At 36.7% G+C, this 19,391-nt stretch overlaps 1 protein-coding gene across 41 annotated transcripts in view; it reads right to left on the bottom strand.

The window, feature by feature from the left end:
* The window catches only part of SOX6 (SRY-box transcription factor 6), a 647,773-nt gene that overhangs the window by 486,992 nt on the left and 141,390 nt on the right, over positions 1-19,391 (bottom strand). For 22 of the 41 annotated variants that reach the window (XM_051833972.2, XM_070073077.1, XM_070073091.1 and 19 more), the window contains exon 3: positions 6,263-6,342. The exons of the other annotated variants lie outside the window; for them this stretch is intronic. In XM_051833972.2, coding sequence (XP_051689932.1) covers positions 6,263-6,318 — 56 coding nt within the window. In that variant the 5' untranslated portion in view covers positions 6,319-6,342. The remainder of the gene's footprint in view (positions 1-6,262; positions 6,343-19,391) is intronic. 41 annotated transcript variants of the gene reach the window in all.

Below are 19,391 nucleotides of genomic sequence, written 5' to 3'. Positions count from 1 at the left end.
ATGTAGATCAATGAAACAGAATAGAGAGCCCAGAAATTAAGCCACATACATAAAGCCAACTGATTTTTGACAAAAGTTCTCAGACCATACAGTGGAGTAAGGATAATCATCCAACAAATGGTGTAAGCAAAACAGGATGTATAAATGTAGAAGAAAGAAATTAGAACCATACCTCTTATCATACACAAAGGTCAACTCGAGGTGGATCTAAGACCTAAATTTAAGACCTGGGACCATAAAATTGCTGGAAGAAAATGCAGAAGAAACACTCCAAGACATCGGTGTAGGGGGATGACTTCTTGAACAAGACCCCTAAAGCACAGGCAACAAAAGCAAAACTAAACAAATGGGACTATATCAAATTCAGAGATTTTGTACAGCAAAGGGAACAATCAATGGAGTGAAGAGACATCCAACAGCTACCTATCTGACAAAGGATTAATATCCTGAATACATCAGCAACTTAAAAAACTCAACAATAGGCCGGCACCGCAGCTCACTAGGCTAATCCTCTGCCTGCAGTGCCGGCACCACGGGTTCTAGTCCCGGTTGGGGTGCCGGATCCAGTCCCGGTTGCTCCTCTTCCAGGCCAGCTCTCTGCTGTGGCCTGGGAGTGCAGTGGAGGATGGCCCAAGTGCTTGGGCCCTGCACCCGCATGGAAGACCAGGAGGAAGCACCTGGCTCCTGGCTTCAGATCGGTGCAAAGCGCCAGCCGTAGTGGCCACTTGGGGGGTGAACCAACGGAAAAAGGAAGACATTTCTCTCTGTCTCCCTCTCTCTCACTGTCTAACTCTGCCTGTCAAATAAATAAATAAATACAATTTTAAAAAAAGAAAAAAAAACCTCAACAATAACGAAACAACCAATCCAGATCAGAAATGGGCAAAAGACTTCAACAGACAGTTCTCAAAAGAAGAAATACAAATGGCCAACAAATATATGAAAAAATGCTCAACAGCACTAGCTATCAGAGAAATGCAAATCCAAACCACAATGAGATATCATCTCAACCCTGTCAGAATGGTTAAAATCCAAAACAGAGTAACAAATGCTGGCGAGGACATGGACAAAAGGGAATGCTTATACAATGTTGGTGGGAATGTCAAGTGTGCAGCCACTGTGGAAATTTCTTAAAAAACTGGAAAGAGACTTTCCATATCATCCAGCAATCCCACTACTGCGTATATAATCAAAAGACATGAACACATTTTAACAAAGAGATACCTGTACCACCATGTTTATAGCAGCACTGTTCACAACAGTTGAAATTTGGAATCAGCCAAGGTGTCCATCAGATGAACAGATTAAAAAAATGTGGTATATTTACATAATGGAATATTATTCAGTGATTAAAAAAATGAAATTCTACCATTTTCAACAAAATACACACAGCTGGAGGACATAATGCTGAGTGAAATAAGAGGGACCCAGAAAGACAAATAGCACATGTTCTCCCTTATATGTGGTAGCTAAAATTTAAAAACAAACAAAAAAGAAGAAAGAAATGCCTTTGTGTATCAATGTTGTGGTAAATATAGTTTTGTGAAATTTTGTTTTATACCTTTGTCAAACCAATGGTTAAGAATGTTGTACTACCTAGTCTGACGCTGTGGCGGAGCATAAAGCTGCAGCCTGCAGTGCCTATATTTAGGGCACAGGTTCAAGTCCCAGATGCTCTACTTCCAATCCAACTCTCTGCTATGGCCTGAGAAAGCAGCAGAAGATGGCCCAAGTGCTTTGGCTCCTGCACCCACATGGGAGACCTGGAAGAAGCTCCAGGTTCCTGGCTTCAGATAGGTCCAGCTCTGGCTATTGTGGCCATCTGGGGAGTGAAACAGTGGATGGAAGACCTCTCTCTCTCTCTCTGCCTCCCTGTAACTCTGCCTTTCAAATAAATAAATATATATATTTTTTAAAATAAAAAGAATGTTGGGGGCTGGCGCTGTGGCATAGTGGGTAAAGCCACCGCCTGCAGTGTCGGCATCCCATATGGGCACCAGTTTGAGTCCTGGCTACTCCATTTCCCATCTGCACTAGCACAGGAGACCTGGGGAAGGCTCCTGGCTCCTGGCTTCAGATCGGCACAGCTCTGGCCGTTGTGGCCAACTGGGGAGTGAACCAGTAGATGGAAGACCTCTCTCTCTCTCTGCCTCACCTTCTCTCTCTGTGTAACTCTGACGTTCAAATAAATAAAAATAAATCTTTTTTAAAAACAAGAATGTTGTACTACTATAGTTGTAATGATCTGTGACTACTTTAGAATTTACTGCATATGGGCAAAATAATCATTTTTCCATTCAATTACTGTTTACAGCCATTGTCTATATCCCCCCTAAACTAGGGTCTTTTTGCTTTTTTTTGTTGTTGCTGTTAAACTTCTTTTTTAAAATTTTATTTAATTATATGTGTTTATGTTAAACTTCTTATTCAGTGTAGTATTCAACCATTTTACAGTATTATAAATTTAAAATATATTATCTCAAAAACTAAAAAAAAAAGGTGAAAGAAGGAAGGTGGGAGGGAGAAACGAGAGATACAATTCTTAGTATTGTATCTACAAACCATATTGAGTCTTAAAAACTAATTAAAAATTTAAATAAATAAAAATTTAAAAATATGCAGCCATTATGGGGCTCCCTTTCTTGGTAGTCCTAGTCTTCTAGCAGTACCTGAAATAAAATCACTGCTTTGATGAAAATTTCCTTTACATCTTTTCTTAATTAATTTATTCTGCTGCTCTCTCATTTCACTTTATATACACCTTTATTATAGTATTACATACTGCACTATAATTTTGATGTACCTATCTCCCCATGTAGACTGTGTAAATTTTTTGACAAAAAGAATCCTTTCTTATTTATATTGGTATTCCCAGCTTTTGGGAGAATACATGATTGATAAACAAATGTTCAATAAATGCTTTTGTGATGACAAAAATAGAAAACTACATCAAATATTTGTCTAGGTTACCCTATATACAGTCCATACAAATTAAAAAATAGCTCAGAAAAATACGATCATCTAATTTATAAAGTAAGTCACAGAAAACTGATAGTTTCAATTATTTAAAGGTTTATTTACATCCTAACTGGGTACTTTTTTAATTTTCAAGTTTACAATAGATGTTATATTAGACAGTAACCATCTTACAGATTTAACCAGTTGCCATAAGTATATATATTTATGCAGTCTCATAATCCAGTATTCTACATTTGAACCTTAAAGTTATTGAGAGCTCATCTGCATTGCCAATGAAATAGGTATTATTTTTTCAGTGTTCTATTGCAAAGAAAATAACTATTGATTAAAAATGAAGACACAGGAATACTAGTAATTGTGCAGGTTACAAACAATTTGCATATGTAATTTATTTCTGTTAAACCACATGATTTCAAATGTAATCACATTTAATTTCTTCTGAAGATGTTTATGGTTTTACGAACTGAAAAATTGGCCTTAGAACATTTTGTTTTTAATTGCTTGCTTTTATATATTTTGCAAATTCCAAATTCTTTAAATTGTTTTCATATAATGATATACACATAAAACACCAACTTGACGGCTAACAGTCAAAGCATGAAATCTGTATGCAAGTTTCCCTTTAAGAATGTGAAGTATGTAATAATACAGTCTGTTAGTTGTAGAGTTATAGATCTAGAAGAGCCAATGACTGCCAGCAAACTACCCAAAGCTACATAGAGGCAAGAAACAATTCATTACTAGCTTCAAAGGGAGCATGGTGGTGCTGACACCTTTATTTTGCACTTCTAACCTTCAGAACTGTGAGATAATAAACTTCTATTGTTTGAAGCCCCTCAGTGTACAGTATTTTGTTACAGCAGCTCTAGAAAAATAACACATCTATGAAAAGTCTTTGAGCAAAACTTTCAAGAAGCAGAAAAGGAATTTTTCTTCTCCATTTTCTGTGTTTTCTTACAGTTTTCTTCCTCTCGTCTCTTTCCTGATTGTTTCTGCTCTGTTTATAAACATGATTAAGTTTTCTCTATCATAAAACAAAGACCCTTCTCTCATGGTCCCATTCAGGGACTGCTCCAGTCACCTGCTTCCTTAGAAGGCTTCTTTAGAAAGTAAACTATCTTTCTGTCATTACTTCCTCACACCAAAACCCTTTGCCATCAATCTTCTGGCCTTAGTAATAAACATCTATCAACCAATGCTTCTAGAAGTCTCAGCAGTATTTGATAGTGCTGTATCAAATTAATAGTGACTGTGTTGGTCACTACCTTCTTACTGAAATTCTCTCTTCTGAGTTCCACGATTGTAAAACTTTCCTGTTTGTTTTTCTTTGATTGCCTCTTGATTGTTCTCATTGTTCCTCTTCCTCCCCTTAACCATCTTCCTTGTTCTCCACTTCCTTTTTACAGTCCCTCCTCCCTTCTTCTCTGTAAAGAGATATCATCTAACTCCATGGTTCCATCACTCCTTTGGAGAAAACTGTCAAATCTACACGTCTATCCAGAGTCATCCTTTCACACAGTGTAGCATAAGATAGACCTAATTTTAAGTCTCAGCTCTGCCACTTAACAAAATACGCAACTTTAGGCAAGGAACTTAATTTTCTCCAAGTCTAAGTTGCCTTCTGTGAAAAACAGGGTCAATAAAAATAATGTCTACTTCACAGAGTCATTTGAAGGATTAAATGAAGAAAAGCAGTCTGAGATATGAATAATTCTATGCTGTCCCATAGGAACTAATCAGTAATTGTCACTTGGATGTTACTTTAACTGTATTGGTCCAACTATATCTAAAATTCAATATGAATGAAATCATCCATCTTGCTCTGTTCCATCAATTCATGGCATCTTTTTATTAATTTTATTTATTGTTTTATGGATTTTGAATGCCAGAGAGGCAGAGAGAAAGGTAGAGAAACATTTCCCATCTCCTATTTCATTCCCCTACACACCCACACTAGACAGAGCTGGGCCAAAGTCAGAAGCCCAGAATTCAATCCAGGTCTCCCATGTTGGTGGCAGGGATCCAACCACTTGAGTCATCACATGCTGCCTCACACATTGCACATTAGCATGAAGCTGGGATGGAGAGCAGCGCTGGGACATGTACCTAGGCACCATGATACGGGATGCTGATATCCCAAGAGATAGTTTAAACACTGCACCAACACTCACCCCATTCATGGAATCTTAACTTTCTCCATGAACCAAGCATAAAGTCCAGTGAAGACTGTGGGCTTATTTAAGAAAGTAAGGGACTTTGAAATGCTCTCCACAACTATTTTTAAAATATAAAATAATATTAATCTTCTTCTATGCCATATTATAGTCATTATATAAAATCCCCATTCCCACTCACACTAGACTATAAGTTCCATTTTATATACCTTGAAGTATCCAAAGAGAACTTGTATATCGCAAGAAAGCAAAAACTAATATATATATTTATGTGAATGAAGATTCAAGTTCTAGTACCTAGGTTCACAAGCGGGGTTTAAAGATCAAATAGTCTAGTTTTTCCATCAACTTCTCTTGATGAAGACCTCCCAATCTCCTTCATAATAATAAAAGAATCAACACGTATTGGTTGAAAATCAGTATCCACTTGTACTTTACCACATAAACAGTAAGAACTAACATTCAATAAAGTTTTACTATGTGCCAGGCATTTTTCTAAGCACTTGCTATGTAAAACATTCATTTTACCACATGTAAACTATGAAATGTTACACAAATTATTTAACTTGCCTTTGCTCAGGTTCCCCACCTGGGATGTTATCTATATATGTCATTATTTATAATGATAACTACCTCAAAGAGGAATTGTTTTTATTTTCATAAGAGGCAATTCACATAAAGTGATTAGTATAGTACCTGGCATATAGTATATGACCAAAATTTCATTGTTATTACTGCAAAAATATAAGCCTGAAAAATGAATGCATATGATTTAGGAAACAAAAATATTAGTTTGCTTAATGAGTAGAGATTATAAAGGCCTTTGGAAGTATAAGTGTATCTTTATGTGCATGTGTGTATATATGTGTGTACATATACCTTTATTTGTATATGCAAAACAAATAAACTGTAAATATCTATCTTTAAACAAAATTTAACAGATATTTTAAGTTGTTTTCACCTAAGTAAAGAGTATATAGAAATAAATTTGACATATTTTATAAACATTTACTTGAAATTATAATGAGATTTTTAAAAATAAAACTAATCAAAACTGAGCCTAAACAACATTTTTCAAAGAAAGAATTTTAAAATTGGAGGATATTTACCTCTTTTCATTTATTTTGCTGGACACACTGATTGCAGCATCCTGAGATGGAAGCATATAAAAATGTTTGCAGTTTCTTTCCTAGAAAGAGAATGGAACTGGGTATATGCATAATCGCACATATGAGCAGCTTATTTTAACCTGGTCAACAACTTTTTATGGATTTTTTACTTTGAAGAATATTAGGAATATAGAAAAATCTCAATTCTTTCTTAGAACCTATAGAAGGCTCTGAAGACGATCTGGTCTAATAGAGACCAGGATCTGATCTAGCCCATGTATCTGTTCTTTGATGCTATTTCTTTTATAATTTCAGTGGGAAAAGGAGAGAAGACAAAAAAGGGCCAGGTGGGCAGTAGAGTTCCCTTCTTCACCTAGGGCACAAAAGAAAAGTCCACGACCAGGAAATCTTAAGCAACTTATATAGTCTATGGGTCTAGGAAGGGACACACTTGTTCCGCTTTACTTTCCAATACCCTCTTCTATCTCCTACCCTACTATACCACATAAATGCCTTCTGAATAACCTTCCTGAGATGAACGGTACAGAGGAGCATGTACTTAAATGGTAGGGAGTATGTTGTTATGTTTTCTCCAGTTTTCAGCCAAAAGCAGCCCACTTTTTCCATCCTCCTAATATAAGGGAAGGCTAAGACAGAGAAGTCTTAAGCATGTTCCTCCACCCCTTCTATAATCTAAACTTGATAGCAGTCCCCAGTAGATTGGCAGAATAAAATTACACATCTAGCAGCTGAATGGTCAGCAGAAAATATATAGCCAATATTAACACTATTTATCAGAATAATGATACTACCATTCCCATTTTTTCTATTTAATAAGAAAAATAAAGGAAACATAATACAGAGATACAAAAACAAAAAAAGAGAGCCTTGATTACAGCCACTCTGAACATAATCCTATTTCTTTTATTTAACTTTAATTGTATTTCTATCTCCTATTTTAAGTAGGATCTTACGCATTCATTTTTCTTGTTAATTACCAACAATAAATAGCTAATGTGTAAATGGCATTTATCAACTGCTTAATAAAACAATGGAGTTCTATCAGGGTTGACACAAATAAATGACTGACCAGATTGGAAAAATGTATATAATAGCTAGCTTCACAATAGACATTATGGATAAAGTAAGTTCTTAATTTTAACTCCTCTAAGAATGCCACATAGATCTCCCAGTTGCTCCTAACGAGTAATAGGTCACACAGGTTATATAGCCTACAGCAAAAATGGCTTAATTCTTAATCTTCCAAATTACAGCTATTTTCTTCCAGAGTTCAGATCTTGAGTTTCCTCTTCCATAAACGTTATTTAGAAACTGATTTTTCAGGGTATCATTCCCTGTATAAGAAACTGAATTTTAATAACTGAAACTTACAGCAGGAAGCAGAGTATATGGCTGTCTTTTTATGCAAGATTGTGCTAATAATTCTTACACTATGCAATTTCAGTTAAAGCTGTTAACCATAGGCTATAATTAAGTTTAATACTAAAGACCTTACTATACCTCTCTATAAAGTGTAAACACAATTTGGCATACAACTGGTGTTTCTGATGTGCCTGGATTCTCCTCCATTCATACAGTTGAACTATCCATTGCACACTTTAAGTTCCTTACATCGACACCAAGCACTGACGGAACAGGAAATATTATGCTAACATGACTATAGTATTGATGAATAAAAAAACATAACCCCAAGGCTAAGCTGCCAAATAAGTAGTGAATTAATTTCTGTAAAGTACTCCAATATTATAAAGGTGTGTTGAAAGGTGTCTGCTCATGTTTCAAATTAAACGCACTGCTGGTCAGCATTAGCACCTCAGCTTTGAACACCAGCCATTTGCCTATAACACTTCAGGGGCTAGGAAAAACGGATTTGCCGTTCACACTGGAATAATTAGAACATGTCAGGAAGAATTAATTTCCTCATTTTTCAAAAGGATACACAGAAATTACCATGTTATTATATGACAGGGTCCCTTGGAGAATTATATTAAATTTAATTTCTAGCGCAGCCCACACAACAAATTAAAGTCATAAATAAGATGGAAAGAAGCGGGACGCAGAGCATATGTTTATGGCAATGAGTGAAGCCAAGGGACCAGAAACAACTATCTTCATTTCATTTTATTTAAATCAGCCAGACACTGTGTATCTGAATGACAGCACTTGTTAATGGTGCTGAGATTATAGGCTCCTTAATTCTAGAAAACAGAAGCAGTCAGTGTCCAAAATAGTACATTTCCTACAATGCAAAAATCAGTATAAATTTACTTCCCTTTCAAGTCCATTTCTTTTTGCCCTGCAACAAGTTTAACAAAGATAAACTTATTTTTAATAATATGGTTTCTCGACTTGTGTTCTCTTTAGGCAATTTTCTTGAGTCAGAGAGAGACAGAGACAGGCAGAGAAAGAGAGAGAAGTAAAACAGAAGAGCCACCAGACTATGTGAAATTTCCAAACATGGTGTCTGTCAAGAATACAAGCTTCCTGCTCCATCCTGTAAATGTATCTACCCATTCAGAGATGAAAGACAAATCTCTTCAAAGGAAATTTTGTTTTTCACATTAAATGAGAAATATTTTTTATACTATACTACCTATCAAATTAGAGTGAAACTGCTAAGGATATTGTCCAGCCACCCTAAAAGAACTGGACTAATTTTAAACTACTCATTAAGCCCAAGTATGTGTGTGGAACAAAAGAGGTTCTAGAGTCTACTAAGAATACAGCCACCACTCGCATCCAAAGAACTTCCTGCAGCCCTCTCTCCCTGCTAAGGAATCTTTCTGCAAGTATTACCCGATTCTTCTCTGCCTTAGGCATGGGCACTCAAGAAAGGTCTCACTTATGTCTATATCATGTACTCTGAAACCAGCCCACACTCAACATAAAAACATTAATAAAATTTTAATAAACGTATTATATAGTATTAATGATACTATTGATTCCTTCCTATCTCCTTGTATATATGTATACCTCTATTTGTTAAGTTATGGATAAAATAACTGGACTAGATGCAAGTACATGTGACACTTTTTTCCCAAATACTCTAGCAAAAAAAAAAAAAAAAAGACTGAAATTACCTCAGAAAAACTGATGTTCCAGCATTGAGATGTCAGCCCTGGCTCCAGTATTTAAGGTTGGCATTTTAATTTTAACAATAACCCAAATATTTCAAAAACTAATTATAAAAACAATTCATATGTACTAGTTATCATTCAGAATTTCTTAAGAAGGCACAATTATATTATCTTTTAACATGAATCACACTCAATGTATAACAAAGACAAAAATTTTAAATGGGTGATGTTTAGAAAACTACTTAAAATTACTAAAATAAAAACTATGAAAAAATTTCCACAAAAGAGAATCATTGATAAATTTAGCTTTTCCTCCTTTCATTAATTTAGCTTTTTCCTCCTTTCAGTGTAAATTTAATCTCCACATATTCCATACTCACCTACAAATTCTAAATCACAAATATTAAGATCACTCACATCTAAAAGCATGCTAGTATTTTATCGTGCTTAATAACTGAAGACATTCTTAGGGTGAAAAAAGAGTTTGTACACTTTAAGAAATGACTGTCATGAAACTGAGCACTCCCTTGGGTGCAGCAAACTTTAAATAATTTGTGAATCAATTAACTGGCGACTCTCTTCATAACACAGATTTCACACTCCCAGGTCACTGCATTATTAGCCTGATACGAATCATAACATTTTGGAGAAAAGTTCATAATTGAAATCATTAATTAATTTAACAGGACTTTTAGTTATGCATTGCATTAAACAGCTGTAAAGGAGCAGAGATTAATTAGTTGTTTCTCTGACAATTTTCACTGCTTCTATTACTTGGTAGAAAACTTTTTGACTCTCCTATAATCTGATAGTAATCTACCCAAGCAGCTTGAATTTGAAGAAAACATAATTTCCCTAATATGAAGTCTAGAGCCTCTGAGGTGTTTCTCTGGAAGATAACAAAACTTTAAATAACAAATACTGCAGAGCCTTCTATGTGAAAATGAAATCTGTGTCTGGAATAAGCATTAAAAGTATTACATCCTAAGTAGCTCAAAAAATGAAGGAACCAAAGTTACAGCCAAATATTTTCCTGAAGTTACTGAGATGATATACATTCACATATGTTCATGCTCATTTTTCCCCTTACATAACATAAATAAAAACATTTAATCAAAAATAAATTTTATTTATATTAGAACCCAATGCCATTATTTCTTAAAGTTTAGAGTCATTTAACTGTGCTACAAGTTAGTTGTCCAGTAAATTGGCTAGCTAAGTATAGGAAAGTTCAAAAATCAATTTAAAAAGAAGCAGAAAGGAAAACTAATAAGCAATTTTTAAAACACAGAATTCCAAAGTCCTCTCACGTCATGTTACACTCTTTATGACTTTATCATTTTACCAGTTTATTTTTTTACTTTTTTTTTTTTTTTTTTTTTTTTTTTTTGACAGGCAGAGTGGACAGTGGGAGAGAGAGACAGAGAGAAAGGTCTTCCTTTACCGTTGGTTCACCCTTCAATGGCCGCTGTGGCCGGCTCACTGCGCTGATCTGAAGCAAGGAGCCAGGTGCTTCTCCTGGTCTCCCATGCGGGTGCAGGGCCCAAGCACTTGGGCCATGCTCCACTGCACTCCCGGGCCATAGCAGAGAGCTGGCCTGGAAGAGGGGCAACCGGGACAGAATCCGGCGCCCCAACCAGGACTAGAACCCTGTGTGCCGGCGCTGCAGGTGGAGGATTAGCCTATTGAGCCATGGCACCGGCTCATTTTACCAGTTTAATATCTCACCTGCTCTAGGAAAGGTACTGAGGGGTATGTATCAGGGGCCGGCATTGTGGTGTAGTGGGTAAAGCCACTGCCTGTGACACCAGCCACTTATCTGGCCTTTGGTTCATGTCCTGGTTGCTCTACTTCCAATCAAGCTCCCTGCTAATGATATGGGCAAAGCAGTGGAAGATGGCCCAAGTGTCTGGGCCCTTGCTGTTCATTTGGGAGATGCTAATGAAGCTCCTCCTGACTTCAGCCTAACCCAGTGCTAGCCATTTTGGCCAACTGGGAAGTGAGCTAGCAGACAGAAGCTCTCTCTCTCTCTCTCCCACTCTCTCTCTTGTTCCCTCCTCCCTCTCCCTCTCTCCCCCTCTCTCTGCAATACTGCTTTTCAAATAAATAAATCTTTTTTAAGAAAAAAGAAAGGTATATATCATACAAACCTAATAAAACAGGCGATTCGTTTAAAAGTATTCATCTTCTTGAAATTGGTTAATTAAAATTGAACATGTTCAAGATTCATGTCAAAAATGATGTTACACCACAAAAATCTCAAATATATATTGTTCAGCCAATCCTTTTTCCCATTCCCTGTGTAACATGTGGCAATCATAACAGGTCCTCTTAAGGTCTGTTTTTATAAATTCTATATCCTCATCTTAAAATATTCTATCTCCATATCACCTCCAGATAACTCCCTATTTCTCCTATGAAAAGCAGCTCAAATATTAACCTACTCAATGAATGCTATCTCAAGTTCCTCCTGGAAATTTTCAAGTATCTCTGGATCTTTCTTCAAATCACTATTCTATGACTAACATGTTATTATAATTTCTCTCTTTAACTGTCTTTCCATTGGAGTTTGTTTTGTTTTGTTTTGTTTTTTTGTTTTTTGACAGGCAGAGTGGACAGTGAGAGAGAGAGACAGAGAGAAAGGTCTTCCTTTTGCCGTTGGTTCACCCTCCCATGGCTGCCGCGGCCGGTGCGCTGCAGCCAGCACACCACGCTGATCCGATAGCAGGAGCCAGGTACTTATCCTGGTCTCCCATGGGGTGCAGGGACCAAGCACTTGGGCCATCCTCCACTGCACTCCCTGGCCATAGCAGAGAGCTGGCCTGGAAGAGGGGCAACCGGGACAGAATCTGGCGCCCCGACCGGGACTAGAACCCTGTGTGCCGGCGCCGCAAGGCGGAGGATTAGCCTGGTGAGCTGCGGCGCCGGCCTTTCCACTGGAGTTTTAAGTAACCTAGAACAGGCTTTATATGCTATTAACATTTAATTCTCAAACATTCTCATCTGGAATAGGTTATGTCATCAGTAAATGTCTGTTGATTGAAAGAAGTGAATGCATGAACATGTATGTGTTTATTTATTTCCACATCTCATTTCAATATTTATTTAGCACCTATTATAAATCAAACCACAGTGCTAGGTATTTGACAAAATAACCAAAATGCTTTTAAATTGGGGGGGGGGGGGTTGTGTTGTGTTATAGCAAGTAAAGCTGCTGCCTGCGACGCTGGCATCCCACAATCCCACATGGGTGTCAGTGCATAACCCAGCTGCTTTACTTCCTATCCAGCTCCCTGCTAATGTGCCTGGGAAAGCAGTGGAGAATGGCCCAAGTCCTTGGGCCCCTGCACCTACGAGGAAGACCTGGAAGAAGTTCCTGGCTCCTGACTTCGGATCAGCCCAGCTCTGGCCATTGCACCCATTTGGGGAGTGATCCAGTGGATGGAAGATCTCTGTCCCTCTCTCTGTAACTCTGCCTTTCAAATTAAATAATAAATCTTTTTTAAAAAGTGCTTCTCCATAAAATAATAATAAAAATATTAAATCTAAAAATTTTTGAAACATCTGATTTTACCTTTTTAAAAATTTTTTTCTTAAAAACTGTTAATTGGCCGGCGCCGTGGCTCAATTGGCTAATCCTCCGCCTACGGCGCCAGCACCCTGAGTTCTAGTCCCAGTTGGGGCGCCGGGTACTAGTCCTGGTTGCTCCTTTTCTAATCCAGCTCTCTGCTGTGGTCCAGGAGGGCAGCAGAGGATGGCCCAAGTGCTTGGGTCCCTGACCCGTACGGGAGACCGGGAGGAAGCACCCGGCTCCTGGCTTTGGATTGGTGCAGTGGCAGCCGTAGGGGAGTGAACCAGCGGAAGGAAGACCTTTCTCTCTGTCTCTCTCTCACTATCTATAACTCTCTCTCTGTCTCTCTCACTGTCTAACTCTGCCTGGCAAAAATTAAAAAATAAAAATAAAAAATAAACTGTTAATTAGTAACCAATGAAATCTGAAGTAGGACGGCAACAAGTATAAAGTATAAAAAATAATTTAGTTATTTTAGGATATCACTTTGTTATCAAAGTCCCTTTGCCATCACAAAATCCACTTCTAAGGAATCAGATTAATTTAAAATGTTAAAAATAGTTTATGTCAGGACAGACCATTTGGCACAGCGGGTTAAGCCACTACTTGATTCATCTGCATCGCATATTGGAGTGTCAGCTGGAGTCTACACTACTCTGCTTCTGATCCAACTTCCTGCTAATGCACCTGAGAAGCAACGGATGATGGCTCAAGGACTTGAGTCCCTGCCACCAACAAGGGACAACCAGAGTTCGTGGTCCCTGACTTGAGCTGGGCCCAGCCCTGGCTGTTGTGGCTTTTTGGGGAGTGAACCAGCAAATGAAATATTATGTTTCTCTCTTTTTATTTCCCCCACCATTCTACTCTTTCCCCTTCTCTCTCATCCTCTTTCTGTCACTATGCATTTCAAATAATTAAATAAATCTTAAAAAAAAAAAAAAGAACCTAGCTTACGTGTGTGGTTCTACCAAGCCTCCCTTATCTATTTGGAAAAAGAAATTAAATATTTGTCTTTTCTGAGATAGCATGTTATAAAATAACACTAGTTGCAGTATTATGTCCTGTATTAGATGCATTATTTTAAAAAAATTCACTATAGAGTAAGGCAAATGGTAATGATTCGTGTCTTATCATTCATACGTTCTCCCTAAATCTTCATGTTTTATTCATTTCTCACTTCAGCCCACTATAATAACAAGAATAAGTTGGCATCTCCTTAAAGCATTGCCCTTTATATAAGATTCTGTGGCAATTTTGTGACTTTAATACTGTCATTTCATGATTCAAAGACATTTCTTTACATAAATATAGTTATCACTTCACAGAATTCTTGAGAGAATTAAATGAGATAGCATACATAGTATTCAGTTAATGTTAGTTCCTCTCCCTCTTTCTTACACAGAAAACATGTCTGGAAATTTATTTTGATGAAAAAAAATTGAAATTCATGAATAGTTTGTTCAAAAGATACATTTCCATGAAGTTTTCAAACATCTTTCATATGTATCTTTTTAAGAAATAGTTGAATTGATAAACAGTGAAATTAAGAGTAATGAAGAGTGTGTGAAGTCTGTGTAAGTGGGTTGTGATTGCTGAAAATGTGTTGTTCCCTTTCTCTCACCAATTCCTCCTTGTGACCAAGGTTACAGACCATGGTTAGATTTTAAGGTCCAAAGTCACTGAACAAAACAAAGTGATTTAACCTAGGAATCATACTCAATTTTTTTGCTGCATTTTCTGCATCATAAAATTAATTTGTCACCTTAGTAATTACCAGAACCTAGAATGCTATAATGGTACCTGTACCTTGATAACATTACACAATCTTAAGACTCAGAAGAATCCCAAGTTGAGAACAGAATCCATATCTGAAAATATATAGGTTTGGATTCTATCCAGAGATTCACATTAAAATATGTAAATAAGGTAACACCAGATTAACATAGATCTATCACTTTAGACTCAATTAATCAGCAAAACTAACACAATCCATGAACTCTATAAATCCTTTCCCAACTATGAGTGATTACTGTTAAATGTTTATAAGTTTCCCATTGGATCAGAATACTCACAGGTACACTTTATTTCTTGCTCTGCAACTCACTCTACCTACCAACATACTAAAATTGCCCCATGATTTGTATATTTGCACACTTGTTCAACATGGTTATTTTTATATTCTCATTGTTAAACCAAGTCTGTCTACTCACAGATTTCATCAGCCTATCTCAATGTGTACCTACTACTGATCATGTTGTTACTGTATTATATTATCATTGCCAGTACTGCTTCTTATCTTCCTCTTGCCCTCAAAGCATGGTTTTCTAAGTAGTACCTTTAATCCAAGTTCATCCTATTCTGTTTTATCTGAATAACCTTGAAGAGGCTGGCTTTACAATCCTGACCTTGAGTTCAATGAGGCTTGGATCAACTACACCTGCCTGCTTTCAATTCTTCTCTGGGGCAGCATCACTTAGCAATTACATGTTGACCAAGTCCATCTCCTTGCATAAAAGTGTGATTACAAATGTTTATTTATAGTTAGTATGGCAATAGTATCTGGATCAATGCCATTTTTTAGCATGGAATCTTTGGTTTCTGTCTCTAATGGGTATACAGTAATCACAGACAAATCTTAATCCTGGGAAGATATTAAATAGAAGGCAATGTTTTTCAGAAATAGGATAGATTTCTTCCTGAAAGTATGTATCTGGGGTATGAGAGAAAGAGAGCTGTAAGAAGCAAAAAAGATTGATCGCTGTTAAATTTAAGAGTGGGAATAAGAGAGGGAAGAGATGTGCAATTCGGGACACGCTCAAGCTGACTTACCTCAAATGGTAGAGTTAGAAACATACCAGGGGATTCCAATTCAATCCCATCACGGTGGCATATACCAATGCCATCTCACTAGTCCTGGTGATCAATTTCTGTTCACAATTGATCATAATGATAGGACTAAGAGCCAAAGGGAGCACATAAACAAGAATAGTGTCTGCAAATACTAGCTGATAGAATAAAAAAGGGAGAGAACAATCCAACATGGGAAGCGAGATACACAGCAGACCCATAGCATGGCAGATGTCCTAAACAGCACTCTGGCCTCAGAATCAGCCCTTAAGGCACGCAGATCTGGCTGAAAAGCCCATGAGAGTATTACAGGCATGGAAAGCCAAAACACTCTGGCAAAAACAAAACAAAACAAAACACCCTAAATGAAAGATCTCTGCGAGTGAGATCCCAGTGGAAAGAACAGGTCATCAAAGAAGGAGGTACCTTTCTCTGAAGGGAGGAGAGAACTTCCACTTTGACTACGACCTTGTCTAAATATGATCAGAGTTGGTGAACTCAAAAGGCTTCCATAGCCTTGGCGACTCATGACAAGAGCCTAGGGTGATTACTGATGCCATAAACAAGAGTGTCAGTTTGTTAAGTCAACAACAGGAGTCACTGTGCACTTACTCCTCATGTAGGATCTCTGTTCTTAATGTGCTGTACATTGTGATTTAATGCTATAACTAGTACTCAAACAGTATTTTTCACTTTGTGTTTCTATGTGGGTGTAAACTGTTGAAATCTTTACTCAATATATGCTAAACTGATCTTCTGTATATAAAGAGAATTGAAAATGAATCTTGATGTGAATGGAAGGGGGGAGGGAGAAGGAAAGGGGAGGGTTGCAGGTGGGAGGGAAGTTATGGGGGGGGAGGCATTGCAATCCATAAGCTGTACTTTGGAAATTTATATGCATTAAATAAAAGTTTAAAAAAATATTATTTTTCTAGACCAGTCTTTTACTGAACAAAATCAAGGTCCTTTTGCAACTTACTTAGAAGATTTAAAAATCATCTTTCTATTGAGAGTGAAGTTATAATGGAGATAATAAGGGTTACACGTAATAATACAAAATGAAAGAAATGGCAAAGGAGATGACCAGGGAGAAGAGAGTATGGTAGAGAATGAAAAGAGAGAAAAGAAAGAGAAAAGGTAGAGGGGAAGAGAAGAGACAGAAAAGTATCTAGAATTAAACCTAGGAATATGGTAGTGGATGGGGAGAGGAAAAAAGAAGTAATAAAAGCCAACTGCCCCCATTATTTTCTTTTCAAATATTTCCTCTTTTACACAGAGGGATTGGAAAAATGAGGTAAGTGAATTACCTTCACAAATACTCATTCTTATTTTACTTTACTTCATGGATCCATTAGCCCAACACCTTCGTTAAGAATTTCATTGGTCACATTTCTGCATGTCAAAGCAATCCCAAACAATTTATCCAATGTATTACACATGTAAACAAGTTTTTCTTCATAACCAGGCATGATGGTCATTTTTTCCTCCGTTTTCCTTCAACAAACATAGTTATTATAGAAAACGAAAGGAAAATTCCACTCCTCATTCATGCTAAAATATCCAGCCCTGTGGCATACGATATAATTCCATGTATATCTCTTTTTCCTTGAAAATATGATTTTTATAATATTTAATTACATAAGATCTAAATAGAGCACCAAGTTTTTTTTTCCTTCGGTTCTACAGTTTCATTTTTATTTTCTTTCTTCTTCCTTGCCTTCCTTCTACTTTTTCTTTGCAGACAGAAGTTATTTTTATGAAGAAAATTCATATTATTTTATTTAAAACTCACAGGAATTATCATTACAATTCTATTTTTTCTTTGCTATATAATACATACAAGTATTCTTCACCAAATAAAAAATGGTTTTGAAAGCCAAAATAAAAAAGTTAAAAGGACTGAGAGAAAGAGCACGATGATTGAGTTAATCTTGATTCTGAAGTCTATCATTTAGTGTGCTGCTCTGGGGAAAGTTGATATACCACACTAAATCTCAATTATAAAAGTTGACATACAATAATAGTTTCTACCTCACAAAATAATTATGAGGAATTCCCTCTCTTTCTCTCTTTCTCTCAATTTTAACCTACCACCTGGAAAAATTAAGTACTTAATAAATGGTGCTATTAATAGATTATATGATACTATTAAAGTACGAAATTTATCTTCCTAATGATTTTATCAAAACAGGCAATGGAATTGATACCCCCATGCAGAAGAATCAGTTGCTTGAAAACAATGGTAAACCAAAGAATAGGAAGATCAGTAGTTTTTAAAAAAGAAAGGAAAAAGGAAAACATTCTTGTAATATTTTTCAAATTATAGGTTAAACAGATGATAAAATCTATTTTAATTGTCAATCAGTTTTGTTTTATTAGAAAGTAAAGGAAAGAGGAAGTGACAGGAAAGAAAACAACAAGAGGGAAAAAAGAGAAAATCATCACATGTTAAAGATAATTGTTGCTGTTGAATACCTTTTATTACAGTTACATTATATTGTATGTTGGGGTCAGCATATAAATTGATTTTTTACTTTTTCACAGTGAAAAACGTTTGAAATCATCCTTACTTAATAGGAACTAGAACACATGGATCCATGAGATTTCACATAATGGAGAGAAAGCCAACAATTTTACTTCCTCAAAGACTTCTCAAGTGGCCAGTATTGTGGCCCAATGGGTTAAGCCACCACCTGAGACATGGGCATCCCATATGAACACCATTTCTAGTCTTGGCTGCTCCTCTTCTGATCCAGCTCCCTACCAATGTGCCTGGGAAAGCAGGAGAAGATGGCTCATGTTCTTGGGCCCCTGCACCCACATGGGAGACCCAGATGAAGTTCAAGGCTCCTGGCTTCAGTCTGGCCCAGCCCCTGCCATTGCAGTCATTTGGGGAGTGAACAGTGAACAGATTGATCTCTCTCTCTCTCTCCCTTTCTCTCTATAACTTTGACTTTCAAATAAATAAATAAATCTTTTAAAAAAAGATTTTTCTAGTTCATGGAAGATAGCAACTGAAGTTATCTTGTGCCCTCTGTGATATCCCATCTTGTGTTACCTTCTTATATGGAAGACTATAAAACAGAAGTAATTACCTATCAGAGTTTGTATTAAGGCAAGAGAGTAAGACTAGATGATTTCTGAATAACTTTTCTAATTCTAGACTATGAAGCAATTAGTGATTTTAAATGAAGAAAAGTAAATACAATGAGGATTTAAGATGCCATTCTTGTCCCATTCAATTAATTCAGATTAAAAGACCAAAGAAATGATTCTTCTTCTAAAAGACTGACAGATTTGTGAAGAAAAAGGACAGTAAAGTTCCACACAGTAACTTAGCTTTACTAGAAGAAATTCAGTTGTGTTTATCTTCCCTTTTCCAAGCTATATAGGGCAGGTGTGGATAGGACAGTGAGGACGTGGAGACAGTGTGAAAGAAGAAGGTGCATGTAAGTGGGTGTGTGCACTTCAGTCTTATTTAACCAAACCAGTATGGTGGTCAGCTGTGAGCCAGAGAACAGGGGCAGGAACAGAGCCAATCAAGCTGAGTTAAGTACCTCAGTCATTGCACAGAAATCTGTACAGCTCTTGTTCCCTGGCAGTACAGCTGGCA

This window comes from Oryctolagus cuniculus, chromosome 1 (genome assembly GCF_964237555.1).
Source record: "Oryctolagus cuniculus chromosome 1, mOryCun1.1, whole genome shotgun sequence".
Taxonomy (NCBI): Eukaryota; Metazoa; Chordata; class Mammalia; order Lagomorpha; family Leporidae; genus Oryctolagus; species Oryctolagus cuniculus.
This window is presented reverse-complemented; position numbering and strand designations above follow the sequence as displayed.